Below are 11,814 nucleotides of genomic sequence, written 5' to 3'. Positions count from 1 at the left end.
CCAGAACTATAGAGGGCAGCATAACCGCTAACTGTTGCTCATTATGCTATTTGCTGTAGCTATAGCTTTGGCTTTAGCGACTAGCTGCTGTTAGCAAGTAGCTCAAGTAGCCGTGGAGAACTGACGATTTAATTTGACCAAACCAGAGGTGATCGTGGAAAGACAAACCAACAATGTTTTTTCTGAGTTTTACGCTTGTCTTAGTTCAGTAAATGAAAGAAAACGTGAATTTGGAAGGTGCATGGTTGTATTTTACTGTTAAGTGAGGAAAAAACGCTGTAACCCAACAGGAAATAAAGATCTTCACTGATTGATTTTCAAGCCTTAAACTCTTGTTGTCATGGCCGCATAAACTGAATTAACAAACTGACCTTAAAGGACAACACAAGTTCATACTGTTCTACTTTGTATCTAGACACATACAACAGTGTTCTGGGGACCTTATTTTCCTCTGAGAACAGCTTGTTTATTCAGTTATGGAAATAAAAAATATTTCTGAGCTTGAATATTGTAAATATTACATTTCTGTGTAAACTACATCGTGCCCCTTCAAAGGGGAGATGCATTAAAGATTTTAGTGCCTGCCTGCTAGTAGAGAGGAATACTGCAAATACATGAAAGACATAACTGTGATGAGAATGATTAGTGAGGGAAGCTGCTGTGAACTGAGTGATAGATGCACATCTCGACAACGTACTCCCACGACCGCCTGTCCTCCAACATGTGCATGAGGTTTCTATATGCAAAGTGACACTCGGTGTAAATGGACCGTCACATTCTGTCCCCTGGTAAAAAATATCCTCCCACTGTGAATGTATAAAATATAATACCTGGGCAGAGAGACCTGGATCACCTTTACGTTTTATTCAAATATAGAACAGTAAATATATCACATATTCAATGTGCATTCTGCTCAGGATAGAGTCGGTCTATTCAGTCATCAGGAAGATAAAGATCCACATCTGCATGAGAATGAAATCCAGCAGAGCCTCTGTCAGATGTATTAACTACAGTTCATAGCTGCATGTTAATGGTGCAATTTGTATGAATGGGCCATTGTCAGTACAATAGGGGGCAGCATATTTTTCAACTAACCACTAACTGCTGCTAACTAACAAGCTAGATAGCTCAGTTAGCCCTGCAGCTAGCAGCCCAGACCGGGAGTTTGGAGAACTGGAGGTGTGTTGGTGTATGCACTGCTAGCACAGGAGCTTTGGACCAGCTAGTTTTAGTAGGGTAGTTGTCTCTGCAACACAGCACACGGACATCATAACAATAAGGTGATCTTTATAGTAAGTTTTTGAACTTACATATTGCACCTTTAAATAATCTACGTATGCATGTATAAATCCTCAATTGTCTTCAATTGCAACAAAATACCTACAAGACAACACAACATTTACTGATTCGCAAACGAATATAGATAAAATCTAAATGATATATTTTTATAACAGTCTGAGGTTTGTATTTTGTACAGAATATTTCTATTTTTTGGATTGATTTATTGGGAATTACAAATGCACACACAATAATTATAGAGTTTCATTACATTACTTTTAAGTTCAATAAATTAACTGATGCCAAACCGTCAATATATTGCTCATTGTATCCGAATAAGGTAAGTCCAAGGTATTTTAATAATCAAATTAATAAAAATAGTCATTGAATGTTCAAATTAACATTTCTATTCCTTTATGATGCAAAAAAGTCAATCAAATAAGTAGTAGTAGTAGTAGTAGTAGTAGTAGTAGTAGTAGTAGTACAAATAGATTTGGGTGGGGAAACCTAAGCTGTAAAGGTCAGGACACAAATAAATGCTGGGATAAAATACGACACATTTGTAAATCATGTCAAGTAAAGTCAAATTTCAAAGCAGATCATAAACTTTCATTTTATTTATGATATGATTTACATTTAAAATACATTTAAAAATACAACAATTACTCAACATCTAATGACAAAATGATGAAAAAAATATTGCAAACATTTCTGTATATACAAAATAATCTCTTAATAAACTTCTGTTTTAAAAGTATAAATTAAGTGAAAAATTATTATTAAAGGAATAGAGTGAACTATTCCTTTAACGGCAGAAAGTGTCAAATTATTCTGGTGGTACAGTCTACTCTTCCATCAACAATGTGTTGTAAACATAAGAAGATATCAGAATACTGTATACAGGTATAATCTGCTTCATTATGGTATTTCTACCATAATGACTACATAAAACTTCTGCAGGCTCAGTAATCTCTACTGAAATGCTTGTTGACTTTGTCAACAGCCACTAAGACAACTAAGCTGATGAGGAAAAACTTCTTTTCTTCCTCCATCCATGTGAGCTCCATCTTCACCTGACCGTCTGAGTCCTGATGGTGGATCAGGAAGTGCTCACCACTGAAGTCATAGGAGACGGGCGTCTTCTCCGGCTTCATGGAGACGGGAGAGCTGACACACCAGAAAGGTTTCTTGAATTCATCCAGCAGAGTCAGACTCATGATGCAGCAATTCTAGAAAAAAATGTGAGGTAATAAACGTGTCAGGTCCTTTTAATGGAGGCTGTTAAGGATTCAGTGGGGTTTAATTTATTATGTATAGTAGAGATTTCAACTGTATTCTGCTCAGCCTGAAGATGCATTTCTTGCTCCCTACAACACAAAGAGAAACCGTAGCCAACAGCACATGCTGTACCTGCAAGGCGCCCTGCAGGGCCTCACACCTCCAGGGCAGGGTGATGCTGCCCGACACTGGTGTGCCCTGCGAACAGGTTGTCCTGCTAATGGCAGTCAGCTGGATATGGCCGTCACTGATCTCTGCTGCTCAAAGACAACAACACACGATAAGTAGGTCTATCATAATTAGCATTCTGGTTTTAGGTCACCTGATTTGTTAAAAAAAAAGCTAAAGCTAAAAGCGTCGACGTAAAAAGTGAAGTCATTTAGAAAACACGGGATTCTGCAGATTTGAAAGAAATCATATGAGATGATACAAACATTGTGATGTTCCCCGGATTTAAATCCATGAGACATATAATGATTGTTTGGGAAAATCTTGATATTGATTTGGGGTCCATGACATGGCTAACTAGCTAGCCTTGTTGTTAAACATGCCATCAAATTACACTTACTGTTTGTCAACCATGCACAGTGTTATAGACTGTGAATCTTGCTAGCATAACATTAGCTTTCTGGTTAATAGCTGAGCCAAAGGGCTCTATGAGCTGAGCCGACTCCTGTTGCTAAGTCGTATCTGGACTTGTCCTATTTACTGTAGGAGTGCACGACGTCTCCATTGCATAAGAAACAGTTCCTGTTCCTACATTATAACTATAGATATGCAGTGCAAGATTTTTAAAAAAGGAATAAGAGCAAAGACAAAAATAGACACAGCTAAGCAAACTGATTCTTGCACTTTACATGAACCCTGTATTCCTCTACAAGTTACCATGCACATGAATCACACCTAGTCTGATTAGAATATGAGTATAAATTACTTCTCCGGCAGAAGAGCTGGGAGAAGCATCCAGACATGAGCTCGCACACAGTGTCGTGGAGAACAATGTATAGCTGGTAATCATGGAGACCGTATGCAGGGTCTATGTCATCAAAAGGGGCTGTGATCGCTGGCTCCACATATGGGCTGGAGAGAGAAAAGAGCAAAAAAGTAGATTAAACTCTGTAGTGAGTGAAGAGAACATTAAGAAATTGTATTTCCATTAAAAAAAGGTGTCAGAGTTTTTTTTTTCTTACTTTCATGGACTGTGATCATAATGTGCTGTAACGTTGTGCTCTCACAAGAAACCAGGAGAGGGAGCTATGACCACACTGTGCTGGAGTCGGAGCCTCACACCTTCAAGGTGAAGACTGTACAGCAACTCCAGCTCTAAATATCACAGTAACTATCACAAATGTGTTTTATTTTCAGATGCATGGAAAATAAAATGCGAACACGGTGGAGTCGGGCCCTGTGGTTCCCAACCCTTTTTTTTAATCATGACCCTTCAAAGAAATGTCTAACTGTGACTCCTCACCGCGTCGAGTGTGGACAAAGGTTGGAAGTAGCTCAACAAAAAAGCAATTCTCCCCTCTGAGACTGTTTTGTTTGCAGGACTTGGAGACCTTAAAAGGTAACAGTTTAGTTTTTCACAAGAAAAACAACCATATCAGAAAAAAATATACATTGTTTTCATCTGTGTTGCCCCCTGATTTATTTGCTGGGGCCCTTTGATGGGTCCTGAACCATGGGTAGGGAACCTGATCTAGCCCACTGGTTTTTAATCATTCAGTTTAATTAAAACCAAACTATTCATAACAGAAGCAAATTTCTTTAATTAATTTGATGTTCTAAGGTTAAAGTGCTAATGAGTTCATGTCTGCTAATAAATCCAGCCGCTTGGAATTAACACCTGCACTGTGCCCTAATGGCAAATGATTTAAAAATAAATAATTAACCGGTGAAACTGGTCCTGACACATGACAAGGAGAGCGTCCTCTCTTTTTCTCTCTCTCTCTATATATATATGTTAACGGGGTACAGTCACACTATCAGCTGTGGTGGTGAAATTCAGGTTTCAGTGACGCAGATGCTTCAAATCCCACCCTGCTGTGCATCGCAGATGGGTCACATCAGGGCCATCAGATGAATCCTGTAGTCGTTTGAGCCCTAACCAGCTGATGGTGATACACTGCACGCCATGTGAGCATGTGCATACAAAGGTGCCTGTTCAAATGCAGCCTACCAAACAGACGATCCCTCGATGCTTCTTTCCACCAGCCTGTGGAAGTGGAGGGTGAGCATGATGAAGGCAACGGAGGACTGGTCCTGGGAAGAGAGCCATAGCTTAAATCCCTCCCGCTAAAACGGTCATTTTAAGTAAAACAAAAGTGTCTAATAAATAATGAATTACCCTCCAGACACCGATGATGAAGCCAGGCTGTACGAGCCTCAGTTCGACCAGTCTGTCTCGGCCAATGACCTGCGCGCTTTTAGTCAGAGTCTGCACGTCTAACTTCTCCATGAGGGACCCCGAGCCAGGTCTGACAGAGCAGGCAGAGAAAACAGCGGGTTTCACTGAGAGAAAAGAGGAAACAGATACAGAGGGAGAGTGTGTGTGTGTGTGTGTGTGTGTGTGTGTGTGTGGAGATGGACGCTAGGCTGTCTCACATCTTTAGGCCTGGGCAGTTGAGGGCTATCCTCCTGACACCGTGGAGTTGAAGGGTGGAAATCTGCTGGTAGTCGGGCAGGCAGCCTCCTCCGCTCCAGCACAGTGTCACAGAAGTCTCGGAGAAGCGGGACCAGCTCAGCTCATGTTTGCCCTCGCGCCCCGACTTATCAGAGACCGTCAGCTCCCAGGTGACGCCCAAGTTTCTAGAATAAGATAACACAACACAACACAGGGTTGTAGCGATAAGATGTGACAGGGTTTTGCAACAGAGGCGTGTACAATTGTTTTTTCTGGGTGGGAGAGAGGGGTTGAGACTGAAACAACTGAAATGAATCGGTTCCCTACATTATAAAGAGGGAAATACCTCACTTAATATTCCCTAATAGCCACACGATGCCCCGGTGAACTGCAATTTCTGAACACAAATCAAATGTTTTAAGGATATGTTTGAAGAAAACGCAATGCAAATAATTGGGTAGAGCCGAATCTTGCTCTTTCAATCAGGCAAACTACGAGTTTAACGGCTATTACGTTTCTTCTGACAGCAGCGGGGAGTAGCATGACTCCGGTTAGGCTGTTCTTCTTAATGAAATGATATGCAACAAATGAAATGCAACCGCAGCTGTTGTGATAAATGTCTTGATCCAATTCTGTCTAAACTGTGATTCAGGGCTGCCCCTACTGTGATGCAGGCGGTGTCTCGCTGAGGCACCATCCAATATCAATTAAGCGGAGGAACAAAGCTAAAAACTGGAGCAGCCCAGGAGGCCCCGGATGACCCAGGGGATTTCACTCCTGCGTTGTCTGTATGTGTGATGTCTTGTGAAATGATTATTACCAAGGTAAATCGCATGCTCCTCAGTGTCTCTAACAGACAAACCCCCACAGGGAATTGTCTGAGCTGGTGGGAGGAGGGAGGAAGGGGAAGGTGTGTGTGTGTAAGCTGTGGATGAGGAGTTGGGGGGGGATAAGTAATTTATTTCAACAATTCAGACAGCCTCTGCAAGGAACACAATTATTTCTACTTCCCCTCTGTACCACGGCGACTGCCACAGAACTCAAAATTGAGTGCTGCACAGCCTCTAATCAGAGGTTATAAAAACACAGCAGAAACCGCAGTGGAAGCGATGAGGGAGCTCTCCCCTGCGTGCTGGCTTCCCCCTGAGCAGACATCGCGTTCAGACAGAGACCTCCTTTCTCACCTTTAATAAGAAACTGTCATTAAGTGCGATATGAAAAACAAACCACGCGTTTATTCTTGATTGCCAGCGGCTTGAACTGTCCTCTGGTCTCTCTCTCCCCTTGAACTTTCTTGACAGCGAGGGTGGAAGTTTTACTGTTTGCTAACCGCAAACACGGGTTGCACGGGCTCCCATGACACCTCTCAGAGTGTGAAACAGATAAACATACCTAACAGGTGGCAAACGGCCGATCTTGGCGTTACATGTAAGTATGACAGACACTACTCGTATTAAGTGGTTCAAAAAGCAGAAAAAAGGAAGATATAAAACTATTTGAGGATTTTCAGAGAGAAAATGAAACATTTCACCAACCTCAGTAGGTAAGGGGTTCAAAAGCTTGCGAGCACTCGATTAGCTTAACTCAAAAGCAACACTTCTCAGGCTACTCAAGTGTTGGCTAAGTGAAATGAAGTGCTTGGTACATTAAACAAATCACACACCTCAGGTACTCCATCTAAGCGGTTTTCATAAAGCAGTTTTTTCGCCGTGCTCAGCCTCTTACCTGAGGACCTGCGCCGTTCGGTTGGGCAGCCCAGTGTGAGAGCTGATGCGTCCAAGCTGTCCTTTCCAATTGAACGTGTCACATTTGGCTACAGTCCTGAAGTACTGCGACTTCCAGTAGCCGGCAGCGTGATCCAGCACCTCTGTCGTGGCCATCGCTCTTCTTTGCTTTTTATTTATCTCTATGCATAGCCTCTTCCACAGAGCACTGCATGAATGATGTTGGAAGATAGGTATAGAAAAGCGAGAGATTACTGTGTGCGAAAATGACTGCAAAAGCTTAAAAAACAAATGATTGGATGATATTAAAGGTGCTATTGATAACATTCAGCCACTAAATGTGGTATTCCATCTTCCCCCGACGATTGCATTGACATCATTGAATTCACGTCGCTAAATGTGAGCTATCTAACGCTTGATCTTGATGCTGAAGAAGCGTGGACACCACTTCTGGGTTGAACTTAAGCTAAATTTCTAGTTTAGGTTTCATGGGAATTATGCTTTGAGTACCTAATATATGATTATAAATGCTTCACAATCCCTGAAAGCAGTTATGTCTCCACAGGGTATTCACTATATTCATAAATACACTTTAAAAATTCAGATTCTCCATATATCTTCCACACGTTGTAATTCATTGGGGGGGTAATTTATAGTAAAGCAAAGAGAGGTTGCCAGATTGTCTTAGATACCCCCTCCACCCAAACCCCATCCCCCCAAAAAATTGCCATTTAACCTTTTTTTTTTTAATTCAAACTCAGTCCTAAAAGCCATATTTACTTAAAAAGCGAATCAATCTGACACTGCAGTTGCTTTTTTCAACCTTCAGATCAACTTGGTTAAGAAATATCCAAAAATGAGTATCTGTAAGAAACTATTTAAGAGGTTAGACTTGGCCACCTGTCAAATTCATACTCAAAACAAATAGGGGGCATCATATCGCCAGAGTCACCTCTAACTGCTAGCTTAGTTAGCAATGCAGCTCGTGGTCCGGACTGCAAGCTCATAACGTCGGGTTAATGTTGGTGTTTACACCGCTAGCAAGGGAGCTTTGGACTGGGACTGGGGCTAGCTGGTTAGCATGCTAAATTCAGTAAATATCTCTGCAACACAACACAAAGACGCCACAACGTCAAAACTGTTATTTCTTCAAATTCTGTTCTGATAATTTAAATGTTTTTTTATGTTTTCACCAAAATTCCTACATATATCACCGTTAATGTATCAACAACAAACAATTTTGATAATCAATTAATTAAATGAGTCATTATTTGAGTCATGTATTGCTTCTCAAGTTTTTCAAATAATACTGTACTAATATTTCGTCAGGTCTGACAGTTAACAGAAGATTTGGGGGTTTTGGATTGTGGCTAAAACAGATCCATCAATTTTAATTAGTCTATAATTTTTCACAATCTGATACCAGAAGATTAATCAACAAAGTGTTGGGCAGATCGATCTATAGAATCACTAGTTGTATGTTTTTCACTTGTTAAGAGAAAAAAACTAATTCTCTGCAGCGCAGTGCTCAGACACTTCCTGATTTGTAAACTATCTTTGCTTCCTGTCGGATTGTCTTCTTAACAGACTCATGGATTTAACGTACTATGTGAGTTGCATTAACAAGGCCTGGATGGTACTCACTTATCACTGGCGAGCCGATGGAGAAGCTTATTGACGTGGCTGATGCTGAAAAGAGCGGAGGCATCCAGGTATGACAGAATCTTAATCAGGATCTCAGATGGCAGTCTACGGAAAAGGTAATTAAACATCACTACAAGGAAGTGACACCAGTGTTTCCCTGCCACCTGTTGTTGAGCATGCAGTTCTTTAGAGGCACCAGTGTATGAAACAAATTTGCTCTCGACAGACTACTTTGCAATCTTATCATACATTTCTGGGAACAAAATGAAATGACCCGTGTTGATGTTCTCATTTAGCAGACTTGGTATAAAACAAACACAACATTAACTTCAGGGCTCACTGTTTTTTTGAATAAAATGTCACATTTTCATCTTATTAGTCTAAATCACAAACAGAAGTGTGTTACATCCTCCTTAATTGACACCCAATGGTGTCAGAACAAAGAACCCTCTCAGGCTGCAGGACGTGGGGAATTAAAGTGTGAGTGACATCCAAAGTGTGAACAAGAAATCTTCATCTGTGTGAAATCTCAAGTCATCATTGTGAGGTCTTTTATCTTTCTTGTGTAACTACGTACTACCTGTAATGTTTCTTTTCATAATTACACCTTTCTGCGTGGTTTAATGTGCTAAAAAGCTAGCAAATCAGCACATCTTCTTGGTTAGAGATGCTCTCCATATTCGTCATTTTGAAATATCGATCAGGTTTGTCCGCCTGCACCTGTCCTGGTTAATGATACCAATGCGGTCTAATTAAATCACTTCAGTAAGTGATATATTCATGACATGTTCACGGTACCTGCCTGGTCAATCACTAAAAATTCCTCTGCATACCAACAACCAGATGAAATGTCTTCTTGAAATGCGTCACTTAATGAATAAATCATCTTTGGTGCAGTTTTAACATGGGGAGTGTTGCATTTTTCAGCTTTAAAATACTCAAACAGTCAACCTCTCAGTGACATTTGGAGCTGTCAGCATGCAGAGGCTCCGTTTTAAGTCATTTATGGCATTTTTTTAGGAGTTAGGAAAAAGTGCTATGGCACAAAAGTTACAAGTTGAACTTACAGTATGACAGGTAGTTGGCACATAAACATGGAGGAAGTTTTTCTTAAGCCAGTACACCAAAAAAACAATTTACGATTTCAAGATTTATAAGATGAGTAAAAATACCAGTATTGTTTCGAAAATAGAGTTAAAACGAGATTAGTGGATCAACAGTAAATTCATCAGCAATTTTAATACTTTAACAACTGCATTTAACTAGCGACTCAGTGAGACTGTACTTAGGCACAGTGCTGTTTCAAACTATGTTAACATTAGCATGCTTAAATGCCCAATGCCTAACCCAGTGTTTACCATATTCACCATCCTGTGTGTTAGCATACCATTGCTTGCTTATTAGCGCTAGACACAAAGTACAGTTGAGACTGACCTATGGCCCTACTGACCTATCAGTAGCTACATTATTGGGAGTGGACGGTAACAACACCAAAACATCTGAGAAGTAGTTTGTGGAAGTATTTTTGTTTCAGGGTTTTGAATGCAATCTCAAATTCGTTCGATCTAGATTGTTGAAAAAAGTGACAGCACTACAATCCATCCAGTAGCTGTTGAGACATTTCACTCAAAGCAAAGGATGTCGTCCTCATGGTGGCGCAAGAGGAAGAGTCAGGGGATCAACAACATCAGCAGGATTCATCCTCTGATGGCCATGAATGTCTGTGTAAAGATTCACAGCAATCCATCCGATATCTGTCATTTTCTTAAAAGTCAGAGAAGCACAAGAGCCAGTAAAATTCAACCTAAAGGGACCATGATTGGTCAAAAGACTGACATTTCCATCCCTCAAGCCTTTCAGCTAAAAATGCCAAACTTTCTCTGGTTTCGTTGTTTCATTAGTGAGGATTTGCAGCTTTCCTCTTTGGTATGTCATCGCAAATTTGGTTTTACAGCGCCGGTCGGTGTTGTAGGCTCAGTGGTGAAGTGAGTCCGGCTTTTGCATTGTTTTAATTAATTATATTCATCCAGCAAACTTTTTAAAAAACAGAGAGAGGTAGATTTGTGCTTACTGAGGTTTGACTTTCTTAAAAAAAGAAGAAAACGTTACTGCTCCGTGGTAAAACAATTATCTAACATTATGCTTTTTATGTCCGTCTGCTTTAACGGCAGCACACTTGTTTGGCATTTCACACATAAGAAATAACAGACGCAGACAGACCAGTTAGACACAGTCTGTAGGGAGAAAAGCAATCGCATGCAGACTTGTTACTGTGACCTGCTGTTTCATTGCTGTATTTACTGCCTTCATTCGATGGGGAACGAATCAGATTGCTTAATTTGAACATATAGTGAAGTGTCTTCTACCTGTATTGATTTCTGCTGGGCTTTTATTGCGTTTTGCTGCAAACGCGGTCCATAAATCCTTTTACTTACAGGGGCCAATAAAGCCTTGACATGCCACAGCCTCTGAACACTGCCAGGCTGAAGTGTTGAATGCCACCCAGGTGAAAATATGAGCATGTTTCTGATAGATTACCTCTCCACCAAGTTGTGAGAGGACGCTGGAGATGATTTGTCAGCTCTTTTGGACGTCCTCACCGCCAGCACTCTGGAAGTAACCGCAGCCATTCGTTTCCCCGGTCTTGACCCCTTTGAGACAGACAGGAGCTAATTTATGTGTTGCGGAGTTGAGGCCACGTAGCAGCCATGTTTGTTTTACAGTGTAACGTTAGCATGTTAACGACTCTGTGTAAACAACATGAGTTTGGTGAGTTAAGAGTTTGTTCTACCTTTTAGCAGCCGTCTTTATGTCAAACTGTAAATGCAACTGACGTTTCTGTCAGCGTCCAGTCGCCATGGCTACGTGCGCTCAGCTTCCTCTTCCGGTAAAGTTGCCTTCAAAATAAAAGCAGAGATACGTCAATAGAGTGCTGAAGTCATGCCCCTTCCGGTTTCCCCCCATGGGACCTCATTTTAGAAAATAAAACTTTGGAAGTGAATGGAGAGAGACAAAAATAGTTAGTGTTGTTACACGAATCACACATATGATGTTTGTCAATTTAGAATATAATTTTCCAAGTCAATAAAGTCACAGTTTGAAATATAAGTGTATATATACGTCATTATAAAGACTACACAGCCAACAGGAGAGTTATAGTGAGGTCGTCTCGTTGAAACGGTCGCCAAAACCTGTAACTTAAACACAGTATATTAGCTTGCTCACAGAATTTACACGCTTTCCTTTCACATAATCTGCTCCAGATTT

General features: G+C 40.8%; 1 protein-coding gene across 1 annotated transcript; it reads right to left on the bottom strand.

Moving 5' to 3' along the window:
• Nucleotides 1-1,872: 1,872 nt before the first annotated feature.
• On the bottom strand, nucleotides 1,873-11,444 carry fbxo15 (F-box protein 15). Its single transcript, XM_084340955.1, has 10 exons — nucleotides 11,339-11,444; nucleotides 11,086-11,198; nucleotides 8,548-8,652; nucleotides 6,905-7,111; nucleotides 5,161-5,364; nucleotides 4,904-5,033; nucleotides 4,736-4,818; nucleotides 3,491-3,636; nucleotides 2,689-2,813; nucleotides 1,873-2,507 (listed from the first exon to the last, which is right to left on the bottom strand). Exons 2-10 carry the CDS (start codon nucleotides 11,175-11,177, stop codon nucleotides 2,241-2,243), a joined length of 1,359 nt encoding a protein of 452 aa, XP_084197081.1. The 5' UTR covers nucleotides 11,178-11,198; nucleotides 11,339-11,444; the 3' UTR covers nucleotides 1,873-2,240.
• Nucleotides 11,445-11,814: the final 370 nt, after the last annotated feature.

Source organism: Pagrus pagrus, assembly GCF_965226575.1.
Source record: "Pagrus pagrus genome assembly, chromosome: 20".
Lineage (NCBI taxonomy): Eukaryota > Metazoa > Chordata > Actinopteri > Spariformes > Sparidae > Pagrus > Pagrus pagrus.
This window is presented reverse-complemented; position numbering and strand designations above follow the sequence as displayed.

Bases quoted from the DNA above. Each gene is read 5' to 3' on its own strand.
- fbxo15 (XM_084340955.1), bottom strand. From the start codon at position 11,177: ATGGCTGCGGTTACTTCCAGAGTGCTGGCGGTGAGGACGTCCAAAAGA. The intron at 4,819-4,903 runs GTAATTCATTAT...CTCTCTTCCCAG, and splicing joins TCATCATCGGTGTCTGGAGG to GACCAGTCCTCCGTTGCCTT. The intron at 2,508-2,688 runs GTACAGCATGTG...ATTTTTTTCTAG, and splicing joins CCCTGCAGGGCGCCTTGCAG to AATTGCTGCATCATGAGTCT.